Genomic DNA, 26,617 nt, shown 5'->3' on the forward strand with positions numbered 1-26,617 from the left:
TATATATATATATATATATATATATATATATATATATATCATTTTGCTATGTTTAATATAGCATTTTGACAGCAAAAGTTGTTCATATTGGACCACTTTTACATAAAAGAATGGAATGAAAAAGCTGACTCACACCACACTCTACAACAATGACAATGAAAGAAATCCAAGATCCATTGAAAAAGAGCATGACGACTTCAATCCAAAATTATTATCAACATATTATTGTTGTGAAAATCTATTTCACTTACTTTTGTCCCACTTATACACATTTTTGAAATACATCTTAATCGTAAAAAAAAAAAAAAAAAAAAGTAAGACTACAAACATACGTAAAAAAATAAAAATAAAATACGATAAAACTGACATAGGGTGAAACCCGGGTTTTTTTTCTAGTTATAGAACAATACACGGTTCTCTAAATCCATTAAAAGATAAAGATGTAGCTTTTTTAAGGTCACTTACAATTGTTGGCCTCTTCTAAAACATATTTACTTTGTCACATCAATAAAAGCTATCTTTACAAACATTCTCCAATGCACAAACCAAAATTACAAGTTTATCCCGACAATAGAAGCTTCTTTGTTGCGCATAACAAGAGGGAAAAAAAAAACACCCAATAAAGACATGACCAAAGAGGTAGTTAATATAGAAAAATATCCAATATCTTGAAGATCAAATAGCACCCACAACTTTTTATGCTTTTTAGTAGCCATCCCACTTCCATTACAAAATCATTTCTCGTTTTGAAAACGAATGTTAATTATTTTTTTTCGAGGCTCATTTCTTGAAGATTTAGCAAAAGATTATCGGCGTTTAAAAGGACTTTGTTGGATGAATTAGCCATTGTTGTTGCTATTTCTCTAGCAGCTTCGATTTTTCTGAGTGTTATAAATGCGGGATTGTTGGCAATCGCTTGACCAATCAGTTGGGCACTTTTTGCTTCTCCCTATTAATAATAATACATTAATGCAACAAAGTAAACCCATGTGTTACGTTAGGTGTACTTTCTTTTTTTATTTTTTAATTAATAAATATATAGACATTGACTTTTTTTAAGTCATAACTATTTACTAGAAATTTCAAATTTGCGTACGTGACTGATTTTTAAACTATTATTTGTCCATACAACATTTTATCCAGACAATGTAAATGAACTTAAAATAAAATAAAAAAGGAAATTATATCCTTAGTTGAGCAGATAAGCAAAATGTCAATGCCAAGAGCCCACGTTGGACTTTTGAAAGTCAACCTTCACTTTTTAGTTTCAGTTTTCAGATCGAAAGATTCCTTTTAGTGCTCATTTCCAATTTCCTTCTAGATGCTTAAACATACGTGTGGAAGAAAAAAAAAAAAAAAAAAAAAATTTCACCATTTTATCGAGTTTTGATATTTTTAAAAGATACAAAAACACAAAATGTACATTTCATCATTTTAATTTTTGCTATATTTCATCATTTTAATAATAGAGATTTGACTTTTCTATAATCAATAGAAAATGCTTTTCAAACTTCCAAGTCAAAAAAACAACTCATTTGAGATTTCAAAGGTCAACTAACATTAACATACATGTTAGCTGCATGAGTTAATGCTTGTAATAAATTAGCTTTTATTCAACCATATAATAAAAAACCATCATATTTTTCGCTGAATAAATATGACATAGCTTTTGGCCCTTTTTAGCCAACTAACAATTTTCTGTTTTGATCAAACCAATTAACCTTTTTTTTTTCTGTGTTCTTGAATGGTTTTTTTGTTTTAGAATTGTGATTTAATAATATAATAATTAATAATATAATAGTAAATTTAATGTTGATTATTACCTGAGCTCTGATGATTGCACTTCTCTTATCTTGCTCAGCCTTCTCCACCACAAACTTAGCCCTCTCAGCTTCCTGTGCAGCGACTTGTTTTGCTTCAATGGCAGCTGTAAACTCTCTCCCAAAAGTAAGACTTGTTATTGACACGTCATCAAGTGCAATGTTGAAATTGGCTGCCCTTTCTGTTAGTATTTTCCTTATTTCCCTACTAACAGCCTATACCACAACAAGAAACAACATTTATTTATTTGGTTTTATCTATATATTAAATTAAATAAAGGGAAAAAGTCACTAAGTTTACACCAAAATTCTAATTTGACACTGTGGTTTTTTTTTGTCTCAAATTTGACACTTTGTTTTCCAATTTGTTACAATTTTGGCAACCTCACCGGTCAAACTGGTGGATGTGGCATGATGACGGATCAGTTTTGATGGAGTAGTATGCTGGCGTGTCAAAATTTGAAAATTTTTTCACAAAAGATATAAAGTTTTGACTTTTTTCAATTTTGACATTCCAATTTTTTGTTCCAAATTGGAGCATCATTTTTTCCAATTTTGTTCAATGTTGACCATTTTCCATTTGAAACCGTATAATTTTTTTTTTTAACATTTGAAACCGTATAAATACATTTTTTTCATTTAAAAACAACATTTTTGTATAAATACAAGGTTTTTTTTTCGTTCAAAGCATAATGTTAGGTATAAATATGTATTAGTTATATTATAACCATATTTTACAAATTTGAAATTTAAAATTGAAAAACATGAAAACTTAGTGTCAAAATTGAAAAAAAAAAATTTAACTTAGTGTCAAAATAGTGTTTTTTGTAACATTTTTTTCAATTTTGACACGTCAGCATATCATACCAAAATGCCACATCATCAAAACTGACACATCATCATGCCACGTCAGGTTGACCGGTCAAGTAGTCAGAATTGTAACAAATTGAAAAACAAAGTGTCAAATTTGAGACAAAAAAAAGTGTCAAATTAGAATATTGATGTAAACTTAGTGACTTTTGTGCTATTTTCCATTAAGTAAATGGCCTAAAATAAGTTGGAAATAATATTAATAGTTAATACCTCTCTCTGGGTGATGAGTTGGCTAGCATTATACTGAGCCACCACAGCTTTCAAAGTTTCATGAATGATTGAAGGGAGAACTCTCTCATTGTAATTCTCACCAAGACTTCGATACACAGAAGGTAATTCATCAGCAACAGGTCTCGTAAGAACTCTAAGCCCTATTTTCACCTTCAAAAAACCAACATATCTCATCCAAACTATATCTATAATATTTTTTAAAATTAAAAATTAAAATTAAAGAGAGATACCATTTGAAGATCACGGCTACCAGAATTGCTTTCTACAAGATGGGGTCGTGCACGAACATCATAAATGATTGGCCTTTCAAACCAAGGGATCATGATGTGGGTCCCTTCTGGGTAAACCTATTTATCAAACATTTAGTAGCAATTGAAATTATTAAGATATGAAGCAACAAATTTTCATAAGTTGGCATATGCAATGATAGGATAAGGCTTACAAGGTGGTAATTAGTGGCTAAAAGATACACATACAAGAACCAAAATAACTTTGTTAAGGAGATAAAAACATAAAGAAGCAGAATAAGAGAATTATGTGGAAAAAAAAACCTTATCTTTGACACCAACAATACGGTTGAAGACAATTGCTCGATGCCCTCCTTCAACATTGTACAAACTGTTCCCAGCTGCATATAATCCAATACCAATAACAGCTCCAAACTTTACCAATGCAGAAGCTGCACCACCATTAGGCATCCTGGGTACCTTCACATTGTTCAGATTCATCTTCCCTGCTGCCATTGAAGTCCAAGATACAACACATCAGTCCACTAACAAAAGTATATTGGTAACTACATAATGTATGATCTCAAATGCTATAAACTGAAGGCTGATGTTTGTTTAATTCGCCAAATAATACATGTGGTTAATCTAAAATGCAATAGGTTTAACCTCTAGAACTAACAAGACAGTTTGCAAAAAGCTGAAACATACAACAAATTATGAGGTTACATGTGCTCGAGTAATTTTTACACTTAGAAGAACGATTTACAGGTCTCAGGCGCATCAAAAACTTGCTTGAATCACCAGGAATGCAAATACTAATTTATAATGTGTGTTCAGAGTTTAAACTGATGACGAACTCATAAGCTAAAATCACGAGTTGAAAAACTTGATAGAAAAATGTAATCAACAATTCGTGAAATAAAATCAACTGATCTCAAACTTTGAGAGCAACCGGCACATAGATACGTTATAAATTTTGAACAGGTATGTGCTGAAAGGGGTTTTAGGCTTTCAAAATCAAACAAATATATACAGAAACGGGAACGTATTGTACCTTTATTAGAGATTCAAGGTGTGTCAAAACGGGAACTCCCGGTGGTATGGCGGCGAATGAGCGGTGGGAGAGGAGGAAGGGATGACTTTGGAGGGGGTTAACGGGTGTCGAGGGTTTTGGCGGTGATGTCAGTCGTGGTAAAGTGCCCTCCAAGTTTTGTCCGACCTGAGTGATTTTTTTCATTTTTCTTTTTTCATTTTTCATTTTTCATTTATCATTTTCACACCAAACTTTTGGAGTTTATAATCTCTTTAAAATTCTTTTTTTTTTTTTTATCATTTCTATTTTGGTCACTTTAAGATTAAGAGTGATATATTTTTTTTATTTTTTAACATATACTTACAATAAAAATATGATAAAATAGCAAATTTAAGTAAATTTGTTAAGATTTTTATAAAAATTACAAGTTTTCATCAAATAACCACTAATTTTGTGGGCTAGACCTCGAAAATGTTTGAGACCTACCAAAATTGCTTATTAATTAATACCAAAAAAAATCATATGTTATAAAAACACGAGAAAATTATAAAAATATTTTAATCATTTAATTATTTTGTAGAAAATATCTAAAAAAAACTCAAATTACAAAAATAGTCATCAATATCGTTGAGTTTATCTGTGATTTTACTTGTCCATCTACGAACGTATAAGTTGCTAAAACACATATGTATTTTAGCGGCTTGTATGTTCGCAGATGGACTCCGTCCACCTGCAATTTTAAGTCCATCTGTGATTTTCCATTTTTCAGAGTATAAAAACGTAATTTTTTTCTTACATTTCTCTCTCTCTCTCTCTCTCTCTCTCTCTCTCTCTCTCTCTCTCTCTCTCTCTCTCTGTGTGTGTGTGTGTGTACTATGGACGATTTCATGAATAATTTCGAAGATATTTATTCATTTTGTGTTTTAATCATCATTTGTCAAATTTTAGGCTTTGTTTATTTACGATTTATTGGGAAAAATTATGAAAAAAAAAAAAAAAAATCTAAGGTGTTGACCATCCGGTTTTCTTAGATCTATATGTTATATTTGATGTTTACAAGATTTGATAAGTAGTATTGAGGTTTTGATAGCATTTCATAATTGGATCTATGATTGTACAAATGCATAATGTGTAAATCGTGCATTGTGAGGTTATATTTGGTATTTTTGGGTTAATATGTTATATAAATGTGTTACTATATTGTAATAATATGATTTTTTGATATAAAAATGATTTTTGCTGTTTCATGATGTTGTACATTTGTATTTGGGAGGTTGTATATATAGTTTATGTTATAAAAATGCATTTTGATGTATTATTATGTTATAACAATTCAATTTTTGATGTTATAAATATGTTTATATTTGTATTTTAGAAATATTGTTTATATACAATCGGTTTACTTGTCATGGTTTATATACATTCGGTTTATTTCTCAAAAAACATATTATACGATGCAATTTGGATGAGGTTATAAATACGCATATTGTTTATTTTCTAATTGTGTAAATATAATAGTTTCTAATGTAGATAATTTCTTTTTTTGTTATAATAAAATGTTTTTTTGACAATATTTTTAATATTTATTATAGTTACAAATAACAACTTACTTTTCTTTAATGTTTTTTACCCTTCTAACATTTTGTTGTATTTCAACATGATTCTAGAAATCTAAATGTTAAAGTTGTGGTTAATCTAAAAGGATATGGATTTAACATATGGCAAGCATTTGAAGTATTGCATGGTGTGCGATGAGAAACATTTAGAAACACTATGTTTGGTTATTTGTTGGACGTCCCTCGCTTACAAGGGGTCGGGTTGCTATTTCATAAAATGTTTCTTCACCAGTTACAACCAAACGTAGTAATATCTCCAGATGGCATAAAGTAGTTGTATTTTAAAGTTGGAAATACTAAAATGGTTTATTGCCCCAGAAAGTTTTGTTTGATAATAGGAAAAAGATTAGTATTAAAAAAAATGTTTATTACCGGAACGTCTATTTCCGAACCACAAATAGTTCAGTGAAAATCTATGATTTGAAAAGTTTCATTTTAAATCAGTCATTTTTAGCTGCTACCGACGATGATGACATATAAGTTTTGTGTAGAGGGTTTTAGGGGAAAGAAGCAAACGAACGTGTGTCACAAGACTAATCTGTTTTGACTGAGAACTTGGATGGGTGGAAGAGGTCTTATTTGTCGAATTTAAAGTTTTATATTTTCTATGATAATGTTTTAACTAATTAAAAGTTCTATATTGTAGTTTTGCTTGCGTAATTACTTGTGGGGGTTCACCTACGATGATCTTGAGGATACGTTGAACAAAATCAATAAATATTTATCACTACCTGAGCCTCGTCAATCTTTCAAATACCCGGTGTCAGGATTTACAGTGCCATTCAGGGTATATATATATATATATATATATATATATATATATATATATATATATATATATATATATATATATATATATTTACTATCTTATAAAAGAAATCTAACTATTTCTAAAAATAGATTGATTATAATAATAATATTTTTTAAGACGTCCAAATGATGAAGCTGATAATACAAGTAACCATTAATAAAATAATATTAAATTTTAACCACGTTTTGAATTCAAATATTTCTCATCAAATCTCCTTATATTTCTCAACAATTTGATTTGGTTCCCTCAAATCCCGGATTCATTCAAATTTTGAGCCATTTTAGATATCCTTAAATTTAGCATGTTAATTCAAATATCTCTCCCATCGCGTATACCTATTTGTTCCCTCCCCTGCTATAAAGCTCACCGTCCAGGAACAGAAAATGACTTCATCTCCCGTCTTCCACTATCCCTAACCGTCGGTTCTATGACACCGCTTTCTGACGTCTTTATTATTATTATTATTATTATTATTATTATTATTATTATTATTATTATTATTATTATTACACTTATTTTCTCCACCTAATAAAACTAACACCAACACGTAACTAATAAATATTAATCTTAATTATAAATCATATTTGACTATTTATTGTATATTCATTTGAGATATGATATTTTTACGAATGGCCAAATAATTCACAAAAATAGATGATTCTTCGAAAGAAAATTATTCACCGTCCGCAAAAGAAATTATAACTAACTAATATTTTTTTTTGAAATAAAACAGACAATTTAGTTGCTGAAATTAAACTGAGAATGTGTATATATATATATATATATATATATATATATATATATATATATATATATATATATATATATATATATATATATATGGAAAAAGTGAATATACCCTTAAGGGTATATAAGCTTAGGTACCCAAACACACCATATTAAGTCGTTTTGTATCATATAATACATTTTAATTATCTAATGTTCTTATAATTTAACTTCTAACTTGATGTACTTCCAAGATTTTTGTAAATTACACATTTATGTTCCTCTTACATAATTTTCATTTTCAACTACAATATATATAGCCTAGTAGATGTTCGGGAAAAAGATGTGATTCAAGAGAAAGATAATAGTGAAATTTCGAATATCTTGAAAGTAAATCAAGTTAAGGTTGAAGTTTAAGAACATTATAATAAATATATCAAAGAAAATGATGTATTATGATGTGTTTGGGTACCTAAGCTTATATATTGTCACACCCCCAAACCAAGGATGGCGGAAACGTTCGGGGTGGAGGACTTCATGTATAGTATCATAACCACAATTTCAATAGTAATTTAAGCAAACACAACCAACATATATATAATTGAAAAAGTTACATCACTTGTATGAATTACATGGTTCAAAATCAATTACAATATGTTGACAAAATATGAAAAGTTTGACGCCTTAACGTCCCATCCTCAAAAGCACTTGATTACCTGTTTAGTGTTTTCCTGAGAATACAAGTTGTTTGAAAAGTGTCAACACAAAGGTTGGTGAGTTCATAAGCTTTTATTATAAAACTTAGTAGAAGTCTTTCACATGTAAATGTCGCGTTTGTTTCAGAAAAATCCAATATTTTCCTTGAAATTCGTAAAATGTAACCTTATAACCAAAGACCAAAATGTATAAGAAATCATCCTTACTTAGTAGAAATGTCGTGAGTTCGAAATGATATGGAAAGTAAATTTTTAAATCAACCTAAAACCTACTTCGGTTTTATGAAATCCCGTAAACTTTATGAATTGTTATCTCCCTAGGTGAGTCGCTATAATCATACTGTGACTATGTGAACCTGCCACAACGTTTCTCAGGCGCCGCGAAAATGAAATGACATTTGTCACCCGTAGACCTGCAGGTCCCACTGTAGCTAGCATCAAGGTGTGGGGTGTCAAACCTAATATAGATCTATATACAAGTATCACGTTCTCCCTCAAGGAGATTCTGATTATAACTACCAGGAATTATATCCCGCACTCGGACGTACGGGGAGAGAGATAGAGAGTCTCACTATATAGGTTAACAAGTTTACGTGAAATGTGTGTGAATATAAATCTTTCTTGTATGAATGTACCCTTTTTGTACGAGTGTGTTGAGTGATGTATCATAAACTATACCTATTATAGTTTATCTAAAATGTATGTAATATGTAGAAACTCTTTTATGAAAATGTATTAGTGTTATGAACTTGTCAAACTAAACCTTTATAGTTTAATATACGTGTTCTAAAATGAATGAATAATATTTATTATGAATGACTTAGTTTCAGTTCATGATGATAAACTAACAAAGAAACACATTCAATAATTAGAACTTATGATTATACACTTTGCTCAACATATTACAAAGTGTTATGATATTTACATGCTGTTGGCTAACTTTAGCCATTCTGCCCTGTTTTGGAAAAATCATAGAAAAATCATACGAGGTCGAAAACTAGATCCGTAAATTCTGAGAGTTAACAAAATGTGTCTAGTGTACTCATAATTTTTATCACAATTTTTAAGGACCTCAAACTTGGGTGAATAAGTCCAAAATCACAGACTGGTCCGGATTGTTGTTTGAAATGATAGACAGTTTTGTAAAAATCACCATAAATTGTAGAAAAACCGTATGGAGATGTGCAAGTAGCCATCTTAAAGCTAAGAACTTGAACTATTTGCACCTTGTACAGTTTTGAAAACAAAAATGTTTAGGATGCCCAAAACAGTCCGTGAATGGAGTTGAACTTTTCTGATGAAGGCTGTTAGAAAAATTTAGTTATGTTCTTGGTGTCTTAACTTGTATTCCCCCCCTGAAAACTTGAGAAAACATGAAAATGTAGGGGTATGAACTCACCTTAAGTGATTTCAGTAGATAATTGTTGAAGAATGGAAGTGTTTAATTCAAGAACACTTGGAGATGCCTTGAAGATTTTCGAGAATCTAACATTATAGTTATGGAGTTTGTGTAAGCAATCAAAGATTTGAGTAGAATGAAGTGAAATAATAATAGGGAGGATGAATTTTTACTTACTAAGAGTGGAAGAACACTTGAAATCAGCCTTGAATCTCGAAATTTGTGTAGAAAAAAATTTGAGAGAAAAGTGGTGTTTGTTACTTAGTGGAATGAGAGCAAATGAGAGAAAATGAGGAGAGTGGATGTTTGTTCCAGCTCTAAAAACGTGGGAATGAGTGTAATTTGAGTGTAAGGGAGATTGAAGTGACATAGGTAAGGTGGGGAGGTATGGCTGGTCATAGAGTGGGTGTGGGGTGGTTGCTTGTGATATAAGTTAAGGCAAAGTCAACACTCCACCTTAAATAAATCCCCCATTAGATTTTTATCATTTAGATAATGATTTCTATTAAAATATGTTTAAATTATGAATATTTAGGGTTTATTATGTTAAAATATAATTTCTGGAGAAAATCCCGCTTTAAAAATCACGAAAAACGGGCTTAAAATGTTAAAAATATCAAAAATGGGCTAAAAGTGACAAATTTCTGAAATCTGGTCGAGGTTCGGCCTTCTGATGCTGAAACCGAGAGGAGGGAAGAGAGAGGGTAGGAACCGAGAGGGGTGAAGAGGGAACAGAGAGTGCGCGAGGAGACAAAGAGGAGAGAAGGAGCAGAGAGGCGAGAGGACAGAGACCGAGAGAAGAGAAGGGAAGAGACAGAGACCGAGCGACCAAAAGAGATAGAGAGTGAGAAGGCAGAGACCGAGCGACCAGAAGAGACAGAGAGTGAGAAGGCAGAGACCGAGCGACCAGAAGAGACAGAGAGTGAGAAGGCAGAGACCGAGCGACCAGAAGAGAGACCGAGAGGGGCAGAGACCGAGGCTCGGTCTCGCATGCCTCAGCCAACAGAGGCTCGGTTCTAGTCCTAGGAGGCCTCTCTTCTTGGTTTCGGTTCCTAAAGCCTATTTTTCTCGTTTTCGCCCCGTTTTAAGCCGTTTTTGACCCGGTTAAGGGTCGGAATGACCCGAATGATTCTAAAAAGTTACGGGAACTTTTGAGAGAGATTTGGGAGAGATTTCACATACTTGGAGAGATTTGGGAGAGATTTCACATTCTTGGAGAGATTTCTCATACAAAGAGATATTTGAGAGAGATTTCACATACTTGGAGAGATTTGACATTCTTGGAGAGATTTCTCATTCCAAGAGATATTTGATAGAGATTTCAAGTGTGGCATTTGTGAGTGTTTGGCTCCGCAATGCAAGGTTCTTGAGCCCCGTTAAGTCATGATTAAGGATCCCACACACTCCCGATGAGTATGTAACATGGTTTTTATCAGTTTAGTTCATTGATTAGCACTAGGGCTTAGGAAATTTTAACACAAGACTTTTCCCAAGTGATGTTTTCCCATTAATACAGCAAGTTATACAGTATGAACATAACACAAACCCTAATACACAAGGTTTAATCGAGTTGACCGGTTTGACTTGATGACTTGACTTGACTCAAGATTGACGATTGTCACATCATCCCCCCGTTAGAGGGAATTTCGTCCCGAAATTTAAATTCGGCTGGGACTTCAAGGGTTTGGAAAAAGATGCGGATACTTTTGCTTCATTTGATCTTCGCGTTCCCAGGTAAACTCAGGCCCTCGTTTCGCGTTCCAACGAACCTTCACTATGGGAATGCGACTATGTTTTGTTCTCTTGATCTCTCAATCCATGATCTCGATGGGTTCCTCCACAAAGTGGAGATTTTCGTTAACTTCGATTTCGTCGAGCGGTATTACGAGTGTCTCTTCAGACAGACACTTCTTTAAGTTGGATACGTGGAAGGTAGGGTGTACATTACTAAGTTCTTGTGGTAGTCGGAGTTTGTACGCCACAGGACCAATCCTAGAAAGGATTTCGAAAGGACCGATGTACCTTGGGTTTAGTTTCCCTCGTTTACCGAAACGTATCATCCCTTTCCAGGGGGAAACTTTGAGTAGTACCCGGTCTCCGACCTGGAATTCTAAAGGTTTGCATCGCTTATCCGCGTAACTCTTTTGTCGATCACGAGACGCTTTCAGTCTTTCCCGAATCTGAATGATCTTTTCTGTGGTTTCCCTTATGATTTCAGGCCCAGTAAGGGTGCTATCAGGGATTTGCCCTCTGGCTAGCTGAGTATCCCCGACTTCGGCCCAACACAGAGGTGATCTACACTTGCGACCGTCGAGAGCTTCGAATGGAGCGACTCCAATGCTAGTGTGATAGCTTTTATTATAAGAGAATTCGATAAGCGGCAGATGGGTATCCCATGCCTTACCAAAATCTATCACACAGGCTCTCAGCATGTCTTCCAATGTCTGGATGGTTCTCTCGCTTTGTCCGTCATTTTGTGGATGGTAGGTTGTACTCATGTCAAGCCTAGTTCCCAGAGACTTCTGTAGGGACTGCCAGAATCACGAGGTGAATCTACTATCTCGATCAGAGATAATGGATGTTGGCACACCATGCAGTCGCATGATCTCTCTAATGTACGTCCTGGTTAACTTCTCCATCTTGTCTGTTTCCTTTATTGGCAGAAAGTGCGCGGACTTGGTCAATATGTCCACAACAACCCATATGGTATCCATCCCACCTGATGTCTTAGGCAGTTTGGTTATGAAGTCCATGGTTATTCGCTCCCACTTCCACTCGGGTATATCCGGTTGTTGAAGTAGTCCTGATGGTTTCTGATATTCTACCTTGACCTTGGCGCAAGTGAGGCACTTGCTCACATAAGTAGCAATTTCAGCCTTCATATTTGGCCACCAGTATAACCTTTTGAGGTCTAGATACATCTTATCTGACCCAGGGTGAATGGAGTATCGAGTCTTGTGGGCCTCGTTCATTACAACGTCTCGGTACCCACCGAACTTCGGTGTCCAGATTCGATTCATGAGATAACGAGTTCCATCCCCTTTGACTTCCAAGTTCTTGTCCATCCCCCTTAGTGCTTCGCTTGCCACATTTTCTGGTTTCAAGGCTTCTAATTGGGCATCCTTGATCTGGGTGGCCAGTTGGGAGTGGATGGTCATGGCTAGGGATTTTACTCGGCGACCCGAGTATTCTTTCCTGCTTAAGGCATCGGCTACTACATTGGCCTTGCCCGGGTGGTAGCGAATTTCACATTCGTAGTCATTCAGTAATTCCACCCATCTTCTTTGGCGCATGTTAAGTTCTTTCTGATTTAGAATGTGCCAAAGACTTTTGTGATCAGTGAAGATGGTGCACTTGGTGTCGTAGAGGTAGTGCCTCCAGATCTTCAGGGCGAACACCACCGCTCCCAGTTCAAGGTCGTGGGTTGTATAATTAACTTCATGTGTCTTCAGTTGCCTTGATGCATAAGCAATGACTTTTCCCCTTTGCATGAGCACACAGCCGAGGCCTTGATTCGAAGCATCGCAATACACCACAAAATCATCGGTTCCTTCTGGAAGAGACAAGACTGGTGCGCTGCATAGGGCTTGCTTTAGTGTCTGGAAGGCGGCTTCTTGTTTATCTTCCCATTCGAACACCACACCTTTCTGAGTTAAGGTGGTGAGAGGCTTAGCGATCTTGGAGAAGTTTTGTATGAATCTTCGATAGTAGCCTGCGAGTCCCAAAAATTGTCGGATTTCTGTTGGCGTTGTAGGTGTTGACCAATCTTCGATTGCTTTGATCTTTGAGGGATCCACATGTATTCCTTCCTTGCTTACTACGTGACCAAGGAATCCTACTTCACGGAGCCAAAATTCACACTTTGAGAACTTAGCGTAAAGCTTCTCGGTTCTTAAAATCTCCAGAACTAGTCGTAGGTGTTGTCTGTGCTCTTCTTCGCTTCTCGAATAGACCAAGATATCGTCGATGAATACGATGACGAATTTATCCAAGAAGGGTCGACACACTCGATTCATCAAATCCATGAACACCGCAGGCGCGTTTGTTAACCCGAATGGCATCACTACAAATTCATAGTGCCCATAGCGAGTTCTGAATGCCGTCTTGGGGATATCCTCTTCCTGAACTCGTAGTTGATGATAGCCCGACCTCAGGTCGATTTTTGAAAAGTAGCTGGCTCCTTGGAGCTGGTCGAAGAGGTCATCGATTCGGGCTAGGGGATAACGGTTCTTGATAGTGAGTTTGTTTAGTTCTCGGTAGTCTATGCACATGCGAAAAGACCCATCCTTCTTCTTTACAAATAAGACTGGTGCTCCCCAAGGCGAGAAGCTTGGCCTGATGAACCCTTTGCTCAATAGTTCATTCAACTGGCTGGATAGTTCTTGCATTTCTACCGGTGCTAAGCGATATGGAGCCCTGGCGACGGGGGTAGCTCCTGGGATTAAGTCGATCCGAAATTCGACTTGTCGTGCGAGTAGTACACCTGGCAGATCGTCTGGGAATACATCAGGGAAGTTGCATACTTCTGGAATTTCTTTGATGTCCTTCACCTCCTGTTTCTTGTCTACGATGTGGGCTAAGAATGCATGGTATTGCTTTCGGAGGTACTTTTGGGTTTTAACACAAGAGATGATTTGTAGGTTCGCACTAGGTTTATTGCCATAAACAGTGGGAATGTTGCCATTCGGCAGATTGAGGCGGACGGCCCTTTCGTAACATAGAATGTCGGCACGATGAAGGCTTAACCAATCCATACCAATGATTATGTCGAAACTTTTTATGGTGACCGGCATAAGGTCAATTTTGAACAAATGGTTGTCTAGAGTGAGAGTACACCCTATGTAAATATCATTAGCGCGCTCAACCTTTCCATTTGCCATTTCTACGACGTAAGAATCTTCTAGTGGCTGGGAATTTTGCTTAAGTATATGTTTGAATTGGTGACTTATGAAACTTCTTTCTGCCCCACTATCGAAAAGTACGCATGCATAAGAGTTATTGAGGAGGAACGTACCAGTAACCATAGAGGGATCCTTGACTGCTTCTCCCTACCCTAAAGTTAGGACTCTCCCTACACCCCCAGTATTAGGGGCTCGTACCTTGGGGCAGTTCCTCTTGAAGTGTCCCGTTTCACCACATCCATAGCAGGTTTGGCTTGCTCCGGTGTTGGCAGTCGTAGCGACTTGAGCGGCGGGTTGGGTAGTCACTCTACAGATTCGTGCAGTGTGTCCCTTCTTGTTGCAGTTATTGCAGTGTAACTCTCGACAAGCACTGTTATGGTGGTAGTTACACTTGTTGCACTTGGGAAGAGTTCCCGTGTACTGTTTCGACGGCGCTGGAGTGACAGCAGTAGTGGCGGCACGGACAGCAACAATCTGTTGCTTTTTGGCGGGGTCCTGCATTGGTTGTTTCTTTTTATTGCCCTAGAACTTCCTCTTGTTGTTTCCTCCTTTTGTTCGGTCGGTGGTGGTTATCACGGTACCACGGCTAGCCCTGTGATCTATAAGTTGTTGTGCTAATTCCTTGGCACTCTCAAAGGTAGTGGGTTTCGAGGCCAATACACTATCTTGAATCTGAGATGACAGCCCCCAGAGGTATCGTTCCACCTTCTTCTCTTCTGGAGTGACCATTGTTGGACAGAGAAGTGATAGGTCGTTGAAACGGGCAGTATAAGCTTCAAGATCAGTGCCTGTCATTCTAAGGTTCCAAAGTTCTTCTTCAAGTTTTTGTATTTCGCCCCTCGGGCAATATTCCTTTAACATTAAGGCTTTTAAATCCTCCCAGCTGATTGCGTTAGCTACTGCAGGAGTAAGTGATTTAACTCGGCCATTCCACCAAGTAAGTGCTTTTCCAGTGAAAGTGAATGCAGCATACTTGACCTTGCTCGCTTCGGGACAAGCGCAGATTTCGAAAACTGCCTCGGTCCTTTCGAACCATTGCACCAGCGTGATGACGCCCCCGCTTCCATTGAAAGGGTCGGGTTTGCCATTAGTGAAGTCTTTGTAAGAGCACTCCCTCGTACGCCCCGTGCTGTCCCCATGAATGGAATTGGTAGCTCCATATCCAGAACCATTGGTTCCCATTTGCGACATTGCTGCCTCCACGGCTGCCGTTACTGCAGCCTGGAACATTGCAGGATCAAACTGCGGAGGTGGTGGTGGAGGCGGCACTGTGTTGTCGGAAGGCCTTGGTCTTCTCCTTGGTGGCATGGTTCTGTCATAAAAAAATGACCAGTCGGTAAGACTTCAATAGTGATAATGAGTCGAGTGTTACTGGTTTCATCCCTCTTGTATTTTATCAAAACTTTAATATTCGTAAACTGTTTGTGTGATCAGGTTATGATGTCTAGTGCCAAACATTCAATAAATAAAACGCATGCCAATTTTCATTGATAACATTTAGTACATAACGTTTAGAGGGAAAAGTTTGACCACATAAGGGTCTACATTACATCGTTACAAAAGATAGTTTTGGCATTACAAAAGCCCTTTGAATAGTGTAATCACTTAGTCGCAGGGTCGACCTACATACAAAGAGTAGCACCAACGCGTACTCATAAAATTTTACTACCAAGACGTGAGAATAGTAACGAGTTCTAATCACTGCGACCCTTCTTTGACGGAGGCTGCGATGATGTCGATGCGCCCTGTAGTTCCGCCAATCTCCATTCGGCTGCAACCATTCTCTCTTCGAGTGCCATGTATCTTTCCCGATACTCTCTTGTTTCTGCTTGAGCAGCGAGAAGGTCTTGAATGAGTTGGTCTCTGTGGTGGGAGTCTTGTTCCAGGTCTCTGGTACGATCAGTAGTAAACTGTACGATGACGCTTAACTCCCGGACCTGATCGGTCGTCGTCCTACCACGATCATCCATACTTGCTATTCGCTGTATCGTGACGAGGAGAGCTCTGTCAGCCGGTCCACCATGAGTGAGATCATAGTAACCTCGTTGGTATCCATATGATGACCGCTGTCGTTGTTGTCGGCTCCATCTTTCGATCGTTGTTACCCAAGAGGGTTCAGGTCCGTTGTATCCAAAACGGTGTGCGGGTACCCTCGCGATGTAGGGAGGGTTGAATACTTCTGGTGGTTCCTCCACTTCGTTCCCAAACATGACTATCTCATCATCTTCCTCTTCTTCCTCTTGTTCGTCTTCTTCTTCTTCTTGTTCGTCTTCTTCTTCTTCTTGTTCGTCTCCCCCCTCGGGTTCCTCCTCGGGATCCTCTTCAGGATCCTCCTCGGGCTCATCTTCGGGATCCTCCTCGGGATCCTCTTCGGGCTCATCATCGATCCATCCCGCGTTTCCCTGATTGGGAAAATATGGGTCCCCGGGTATATGAAATCCTGCCATGTCGTCTGCACGAGAAACGGGGATTAAGAAGCACATATCGGAAAATAATAACCTGGCGCTATAGAAACGTACAAATACTCCTATAGTATTTTTAAATGTTTATATTTGGTTCTTAGCGTGTTCTTTATGGACTGTAGTTAGGTTATCAGATTTGTTGCTCATTACGACTATTCCTTAGTGTGCGTAAGTTACTTCTTGGACGAATATAGTTGATCAGGCTATATCCCTCCCAGAACTGATTACACATGCTAAGGCGTACTAATAATGTTCGACTCCTCCTCTTTCAATTTATGTTCTCCTAAGTTATGACACCATGCTAGAATAGAATGCGTGTAAGTATACTTTAAAACAAGAAATTATTTGTTTTCTAAAAGTACAGCTCGTTAAAGCATTTTAAGAATCAGAGACTTTTAGTCCCAAATGTGTTTATAGTTTGTATATCTTATGTGGTTTAACATACTTAATTCACTATAAACCGCGCTCTAATACCAATCTGTCACACCCCCAAACCAAGGATGGCGGAAACGTCCGGGGGTGGAGGACTTCATGTATAGTATCATAACCACAATTTCAATAGTAATTTAAGCAAACACAACCAACATATATATAATTGAAAAAGTTACATCACTTGTATGAATTACATGGTTCAAAATCAATTACAATATGTTGACAAAATATGAAAAGTTTGACGCCTTAACGTCCCATCCTCAAAAGCACTTGATTACCTGTTTAGTGTTTTCCTGAGAATACAAGTTGTTTGAAAAGTGTCAATACAAAGGTTGGTGAGTTCATAAGCTTTTATTATAAAACTCTTTCACATGTAAATGTCGCGTTTGTTTCATAAAAATCCGATATTTTCCTTGAAATTCGTAAAATGTAACCTTATAACCAAAGACCAAAATGTATAAGAAATCATCCTTACTTAGTAGAAATGTCGTGAGTTTGAAATAATATGTAGAAACTCTTTTATGAAAATGTATTAGTGTTATGAACTTATCAAACTAAACCTTTATAGTTTAATATACGTGTTCTAAAATGAATGAATAATATTTATTATGAATGACTTAGTTTCAGTTCATGATGATAAACTAACAAAGAAACACATTCAATAATTAGAACTTATGATTATACACTTTGCTCAACATATTACAAAGTGTTATGATATTTACATGTTGTTGGCTAACTTTAGCCATTCTGCCCTGTTTTGGAAAAATCATAGAAAAATCATACGAGGTCGAAAACTAAATCCGTAAATTCTGAGAGTTAAAAAAATGTGTCTAGTTTACTCATAATTGTTATCACGATTTTTAAGGACCTCCAACTTGGGTGAATAAATCCAAAATCACAGACTGGTCCGGATTGTTGTTTGAAATGATAGGCAGTTTTGTAAAAATCACCATAAATTGTAGAAAAATCGTATGGAGATGTGCAAGTAGCCATCTTAAAGCTAAGAACTTGAACTATTTGCACCTTGTAAAGTTTTGAAAACAAAAATGTTTAAGATGCCCAAAACAGTCCGTGAATGGAGTTGAACTTTTCTGATGAAGGCTGTTAGAAAAATTTAGTTATGTTCTTGGTGTCTTAACTTGTATTCCCCCCTGAAAATTTGAGAAAACATGAAAATGTAGGGGTATGAACTCACCTTAAGTGATTTCAGTAGATGATTGTTGAAGAATGGAAGTGTTTAATTCAAGAACACTTGGAGATGCCTTGAAGATTTTCGAGAATCTAACATTATAGTTATGGAGTTTGTATAAGCAATCAAAGATTTGAGTAGAATGAAGTGAAATAATAATAGGGAGGATGAATTTTTACTTACTAAGAGTGGAAGAACACTTGAAATCAGCCTTGAATCTCGAAATTTGTGTAGAAAAAAATTTGAGAGAAAAGTGGTGTTTGTTACTTAGTGGAATGAGAGCAAATGAGAGAAAATGAGGAGAGTGGATGCTTGTTCCAGCTCTAAAAACGTGGGAATGAGTGTAATTTGAGTGTAAGGGAGATTGAAGTGACATAGGTAAGGTGGGGAGGTATAGCTGGTCATAGAGTGGGTGTGGGGTGGTTGCTTGTGATATAAGTTAAGGCAAAGTCAACACTCCACCTTAAATAAATCCCCCATTAGATTTTTATCATTTAGATAATGATTTCTATTAAAATATGTTTAAATTATGAATATTTAGGGTTTATTATGTTAAAATATAATTTCTGGAGAAAATCCCGCTTTAAAAATCACGAAAAACGGGCTTAAAATGTTAAAAATATCAAAAATGGGCTAAAAGTGACAAATTTCTGAAATCTGGCCGAGGTTCGGCCTTCTGATGCTGAAACCGAGAGGAGGGAAGGCAGAAACCGAGAGGAGGGAAGAGAGAGGGTAGGAACCGAGAGGGGTGAAGAGGGAACAGAGAGTGCGCGAGGAGACAAAGAGGAGAGAAGGAGTAGAGAGGCGAGAGGACAGAGACCGAGAGAAGAGAAGGGAAGAGATAGAGACCGAGCGACCAGAAGAGACAGAGAGTGAGAAGGCAGAGACCGAGCGACCAGAAGAGACAGAGAGTGAGAAGGCAGAGACCGAGCGACCAGAAGAGAGACCGAGAGTGAGAAGGCAGAGACCGAGCGACCGGAAGAGACAGAGAGTGAGAAGGCAGAGACCGAGCGACCAGAAGAGAGACCAAGAGTGAGAAGGCAGAGACCGAGCGACCAGAAGAGAGACCGAGAGGGGCAGAGACCGAGGCTCGGTCTCGCATGCCTCAGCCAACAGAGGCTCGGTTCTGGTCCTAAGAGGCCTCTCTTCTTGGTTTCGGTTCCTAAAGCCTATTTTTCTCGTTTTCGCCCCGTTTTAAGCCGTTTTTGACCCGGTTAAGGGTCGGAATGACCCGAATGATTCTAAAAAGTTACGGGAACTTTTGAGAGAGATTTCACATACTTGGAGAGATTTGGGAGAGATTTCACATACTTGGAGAGATTTGCCATTCTTGGAGAGATTTCTCATACAAAGAGATATTTGAGAGAGATTTCACATACTTGGAGAGATTTGGGAGAGATTTGACATTCTTGGAGAGATTTCTCATTCCAAGAGATATTTGATAGAGATTTCAAGTGTGGCATTTGTGAGTGTTTGGCTCCGCAATGCAAGGTTCTTGAGCCCCGTTAAGTCATGATTAAGGATCCCACACACTCCCGATGAGTATGCAACATGGTTTTTATCAGTTTAGTTCATTGATTAGCACTAGGGCTTAGGAAATTTTAACACAAGACTTTTCTCAAGTGATGTTTTCCCATTAATACAACAAGTTATACAGTATGAACATAACACAAACCCTAATACACAAGGTTTAATCGAGTTGACCGGTTTGACTTGATGACTTGACTTGACTCAGGATTGACGATTGTCACATATACCCTTAAGGGTATATTCACTTTTCCCTATATATATATATATATATATATATATATATATATATATATATATATATATATATAGCATTTAACATTGATATTATGATGTTAAAATAATGAAAAGACTAAGCTAAATATATAAAAGTTTAAGACTTTCATTTGATTTGATGACATTCATATTAAAAATAAGGGAGATAATCATTGCTAAAAGGAAAGTATTCACTAAAATAAATATATTTGACGTCTGCGGAAAGAAAGCTAATCATCTATTGAAACTAATCGACGATAGTGAAAAAAAAACTAGCCGTCATATCCAAATTTATAGCATAAAAGTCCAAAGTTATTAATAAAATCATAAATAAGACAAACTTTAAGTTTTTTTTTACATAATATTGTTTCTGCTAGGGACACAAAAGTATTAGTGAAGCCTAACGAAAATTTAGAAGGTGATGAAGTTTATACATCAAATGTGGTGTATAAAGAAGTGTTGCACGATTAATAATATATAATTAGTAATGTGTTATTACAAATTTTCATATTTTGTGTATTCTTAAAATTCTTTATTTTTGTTTGAATGACTTAAACATTTCATATTTTATGTCGTCTTGACCAATTTGTTTTTATCGGTTATTTGATGTATCATGTAACAAAAAAACACCATAGTTTGATTATATTGTCTTCGACATGTACTTTCTTTTGTAACATAACATTTTTGTAGAGGAAACATATCACCGAAAGAATTTACACACCCCGCCGCTTTGCGCGGGTACACTGCTAGTATATATATATATATATATATATATATATATATATATATAACAAGTATGTTAGTTGTTAATAATTATTATTAATATAACTAGTAAAATTATAGATATAGATTTATGAGATGGTTCCATCTGTTCGAGGTGGTTATGTGTTACGTAGAAACAAAGATACACCTCGGAGGAAGCGTTGGAGTGCAACAAAAAAAATTAAAATGGGTTGATGTGAACAAGATTTTCGATGTGATAAAGGTTTGTATATTTTTTTTTATTTAAATATTTTGTTTGAACCTTTACTAAAATTGTATAAATGTTAATTTGTTTTAGGAAGGATGAAGACTAAGACATAACATGACAATGAGCGATGAGCAGCGAAGATCTTCTTATTATATATCATGTCAAGAGTATGTGTATGGTGAATCGCCTTCAGTTCCATCCCCAATACGGAATCATTTTAGGAGGCAAGACGAATCTTCGTGTAGTATATCGTCTAGTGGTTAAACCCAAGCTAGAGCAAGACAAAATAGGAAACAAGGTTTAGAAGAGTTGATAAATCGGTTAATTGCACTCGAACAAGAGGTGTATTTGAACCGACAACACACCGAGGTGACCGTGGAAGAAGTGAATGACGAAAGTATATGGAACAACATAAATTTTGATGAACCGACAAAGTTTCAAAAAAATTATTCTTTTGATGAAAAGGTTAGTAATACCCTATATTTATGATATAATTTGTTAATAAATATGTATATTTTATTAATAATTTAAAGGTATTAATGTAGGTTTTAGATGCAGGGGGTATACTAGAAATCATTTCGATGATGATGTTTTTGATGATAATGAAGTTGAAAATGTTAAGATACCTTATATTTATGATATAATTTGTTAATAAATATGTATATTTTATTAATAATTATAAAGTATTAATGTAGGTGTTGGATGAAGAGGTGTTAGACGAATGGGAGCGGAGTACAAATCAGTTCGATGAGGATGTTTTGGATTTGGTTGATAGTGAAGATGAAAATGTTATTATACCTTATATTTATGATATAATTTGTTAATAAATATTTATATTTTATTAATAATTATAATGTATGAATGTAAGTGTTAGATGACGAGGTAATAATTGTAGGGACTACAAATCACTTTGATGATAATGAAGCTACACCCGATAGACCTTGGCTTCGTAATCCATCAAAATTTATATGTACTCCTTTCACACAGGTATACATTAAAAGCTAATATGGAAATAAATTTTTTTATATCAACTATTCATATAATAATGATATAAATGTTTGACAAATGCTTTAGTTACACATGACACCAAAGCTAAAGCGAAGAGCAAAGAAGAAGATTGATACCAAATCAACACCCCCTCCTCCTCCTCTTCCTCCAGTATTCGGTGTTGCTCATGACTTTTTAGTTTTGCGCCTGCAAACTTACATAGCAGACAGTGAGGTTGTGTTATAAAATTATTTTTTTTCATGCGTATAATATGCAACACAGATTCTACAATTTGATATTAGATAGAGAATTTTGGAGCGCGTTCTTTGAGCATACACATAACGGCTGGTTAGATGAAGCAGTAAGTATTTATAAATTTATGCTTATAAGTGATTTTTTATTTATTAATTTATAACAAAAGTACCATAACCTTCACAACATATCACGATTTGGATTAGACTGCTGAAGGAGAGACATTTTGAAGCTGACCGGTATACCATAATATCTCCAAATCTTTTTGTTTGCCATCTTCTAGAAGATGGTAATGATTGGAGGGCATTTATGTCTGGGATAGCTACATACCCCGACATTATGGTTCTTTGGTGGGATGTGGATAGGATATATTATTAGTTTTATTGAAATTACATTCATTAATATCATTTTTTTGTATTGAAATATTAATAAATAATTATTTTTTAAACTTTGTGCATGTTTATATAACGATTCATTCTTATCCAGATCATTGGTTGTTTGGGGAGCTATGACTGGAGTCAATGAAAATCCATCTATATGACAGTCTCGGTAAGGGTGCATAGATAACCCATACCTTATTACATAACCATTGTTTCACACTTAATAAAGGTATGGTCCTTTCCTTATATGTGTTAATATATAAAAGAGAGTATAGACTTGCAAATAGCTAGTTTTTTCCAAGAATTATCCCTCTCCTTTTTCTCTAAATGCCTGGAGCATTTAGCTCTCTTTCTCTCATCAATGTCTTGCATTTTATGCTATATTAAAGGTTATTCATTGCTTATCATTTGAAGGTGTATTTGGTATATACTTCTAAGGCTTAACAACAACTAATATACAAGTGAAGACAAGTATCTTTGGTGGTTGATTACTGTTTGGTGGATACATTATAGAGAGCGTCTTCTTTGGAGTTTAATGTTATCTTTATTAACTTCCTAATTTCCAAAGGAAACCAAAGTCTTCAACGGTTGTAAACTCTTTCCTTCATACGGTTGTTTTAATCTTCCTAAGATTTGCAAAATGATATTTGGTAGGTAAAATGGTTTTAGTTTATTCAAATTTAAAATTGTTTACGCTTCTAATCACATCATTTTTGACACTATAATTAGACTATTTGAATAAAACTCAACACATATGTATCTAGTAGCTGGTGGTGATGCTTAACTGGAAGAGGCTTTGATGAATCAGTGTACTTGAGTGAATTGATCAATTATTGGTGGAAACTCGTGTAATAGAAGAGGCTACGGGAAAAACTGATATAGTGGAAAAAGATATTGTAATCAATGACTTGTGGGGATTAATAGTCAAGGAGGTGTATTTGTCTCTAAGCGTTCATAAACATTATGTATATGAAACATCTGTTGTAACGCCCAGACTTTTAATACAAAGTACACCTAATTTTTTTTTATAAATCATAAACATTGTGTTGCAATTCCACAAATGAAGATATTACATCCATCAAGGCTACCATCATAAACCAATAATAATAACACACAAGTATAACATTACTGCTACCAAGGTTGCCATTGATATACAATTCCACCAATAATGATATTACAGCCACCAAGGCTACCATCATAAACCAGTAACTCTAATCATTATCCAATATTAATTTACAAGCATGGTGTTACAGACACTAAGTTTGCCATCAATTTGTACTTATCCGTAGTACTCTAATTTCAATACGGTGGTATTACAATGACATAGGCCACCACAATACTTATTCATTCCTATAACGGTAATTGCAGTACCAAGTATAACAATCTAATCACTTCCCATACAAAGGTGTTTCAGCACTAAGCCTACCGATAATAGTTAATTCTCATACAATGACATTTACAACATTAAACATACCGATAATAATCAATTCTCATACAATCACATTTACAACACTAAGAGTACCAATAATATCAGTCACCGAGACTATCATGATTAATTGATTCTAATACTATGGCTAATAAGCCCGTTAATTATTTCATATAGCAATAATCCGCTATAATAGTTAACGTAATTCTAAACCAAATATAACCTTACAGGTTCCAAACCTAAACATAACAATAAACAATAATCATAATATTGTATTTAACACGTAATCAACGGAATAAAATATAAACACGTGTCTAGATAATATATATCTAGGCGAGAAGTGAGGTTACTCACCTAGTTAGTTAGTGAAGACTAACTATAATTGCAGCCTCAATTCTTTACCGTTCTCTAATCCATCACTTGTCCAGACCTATGTGGACAATATAGCAAGTTCATTAGAACTTGTCTCAACTTATCACTATATCAACCATAGTGATCAATTCCCTGATCACTAACTAGACTCGATAACCATTTGTGACCAAACTAGTAAAATTTCCAATACAATCACCTAACGAATCAACCCCATAAGTCGTTAACCCAAATCGATAAATCTTGGTAAATTAGGGTGTATAACCCTTATTGACCAAATTAACATTCAACAAACATCGGGTTCGTAATAACATCGTATTATGAAATCCCGTAACACTTGGGGTCTAACAACCCACTACAAAATACTTATGTAAACATAATTACAAAATTACAAGGTAAAAATACCTCGGCTCGTCTCATAAATCAACCCCCGTACCCCAGTACATTGGTACTACTATACATTAATAAGTCTCTGAAACCACCTCCAAAGCCTCTTTTCCGATTGCGTGTGCCAAAACTCTCCAAATGACACAAATGGAAAGTATATATATATATATATATATATATATATATATATATATATATATATATATATATATATGGTCGCATCGTGTCACAGTGATAAAGGGCCCCCCAGTCTTGCCACTTTTTTTTTCACCGTTTCGCCATGTGTCGTTCTCTAACTAACACATGTCCTCATGACTCACTTCATATCCGTGCTGCAGAGAGTACTAAGCATCACCGCGAAGAGATGCTATTGACCCTTTAACTTTGAATTTTATTGAATTTCTCAAAATAACAACGCACTTTCATCTTAACTTTGAACAACAATAACCTTCTCATACTAACTCTGTTTTCGATGAGTTTTATATTCATGGAATCGTCTCAAAGTAGTCTATCACTTTCTTCCACTATCTTCTATCCATTCTTAAACAGTAATATATGTTATGAAAAATAGGTGTTACATCTGTGCAACATATTGAATATGTATCTCTAGAAAATTATAAGTGTATATGTGATGATAATGTTGCTACATATGAGGATACTTATTGCTGAGAGGTACTTCCTTTTGTTAATGATATCAATTTCGCTCCTTACGGAGGGCCAACAGAATATTGTTTAAGTTATTTGAAATCCCCCTTGTTTGAGATATTTAAAATAACAATTTTAGAATCATTTTCAAATATTTTCAAAGTCTACAATTACGGAAATACAGTTCCAAAACTTAAATTTTAAAATAATTTTATTAAAATGTGAGAGTGTAACATTCAAATCAAAGGATAGTGATATAATTTAAACAATATCTTATATAATAATGTCTTCTAAAATGTCCTTAGACTTCTCTATCGTCATGTTAATCATTGTCTGCTACTAACTTGGAATGTATATCTACGTAGTAGGTTGGGATAGTAAGTCTCGTGTAAATCGTAAGATTAAACATTATATAGATAATATATAAATATACAAAAAATTATATACAAATGCATAAACTCAAACCTCATCAAAACTCATGAAATAATCAAAATCAAATTTGGGAAAAACAATTTGTAAATCAAAGTACAATGTTAATCGTAATAATAACATTCAACAAAACATCAACAATTCAAACAATATAAATAAACTCAATATATGAAATACCACAAACCACCCAACCCCCAAGTCAACTACAACTCACCAAGTCAAATTCCCTCACTTAAGTGACACACAAGTAAGAGTACCAAGAGTAAAAGTGATTAATATATTCGTATAGGATATCCAAGTCTCATATAAATATAAATGTCTCAACCCACCCAAAATAATGACTACACATGATCGTGCTTTCAAATTCCAAATACAATAAAAACATCTCAAAATTTCTTAAAATAAATCCCTATTTAAAAACTCATTCTCAACATATCCTTTTATCATAAAAAGGACATATTCACCTAGGAACCAAATCATGAAAGCATTTAAATGCAAAGAATGCTACACATGATACATATAATAATCAAGAAAGTATACATATAGTATTTTAA

General features: G+C 35.3%; 1 protein-coding gene across 2 annotated transcripts; it reads right to left on the reverse strand.

Annotated features, from left to right (window-relative positions):
- Positions 1-478: 478 nt before the first annotated feature.
- LOC145012400 (prohibitin-1, mitochondrial) lies at positions 479-4,368 on the reverse strand. Of its 2 annotated transcripts, none has more exons than XM_078971200.1 (6): positions 4,206-4,368; positions 3,476-3,657; positions 3,155-3,271; positions 2,904-3,074; positions 1,824-2,036; positions 479-949 (listed from the first exon to the last, which is right to left on the reverse strand). In XM_078971200.1, the coding sequence occupies exons 2-6, from the start codon at positions 3,650-3,652 to the stop codon at positions 764-766; spliced, it is 864 nt and encodes a 287-aa protein (XP_078827326.1). In that variant the 5' UTR covers positions 3,653-3,657; positions 4,206-4,368; the 3' UTR covers positions 479-763. The 2 variants fall into 2 exon arrangements, with proteins under 2 accessions (XP_078827326.1, XP_078827325.1); XM_078971199.1 differs by having other exon boundaries at positions 3,476-3,660.
- Between the last annotated feature and the right edge of the window lie 22,249 nt (positions 4,369-26,617).

The sequence above is a fragment of the Lactuca saligna genome, chromosome 8, assembly GCF_052625555.1.
Source record: "Lactuca saligna cultivar CGN05327 chromosome 8, ASM5262555v1, whole genome shotgun sequence".
Taxonomy (NCBI): Eukaryota; Viridiplantae; Streptophyta; class Magnoliopsida; order Asterales; family Asteraceae; genus Lactuca; species Lactuca saligna.

Bases quoted from the DNA above. Each gene is read 5' to 3' on its own strand.
- LOC145012400 (XM_078971200.1), bottom strand. From the start codon at position 3,652: ATGAATCTGAACAATGTGAAGGTACCCAGGATGCCTAATGGTGGTGCA. The intron at 3,272-3,475 runs GTTTTTTTTTCC...TTTGATAAATAG, and splicing joins TTGTTGGTGTCAAAGATAAG to GTTTACCCAGAAGGGACCCA. The intron at 2,037-2,903 runs GTATTAACTATT...GTTGTGGTATAG, and splicing joins AACTCATCACCCAGAGAGAG to GCTGTTAGTAGGGAAATAAG.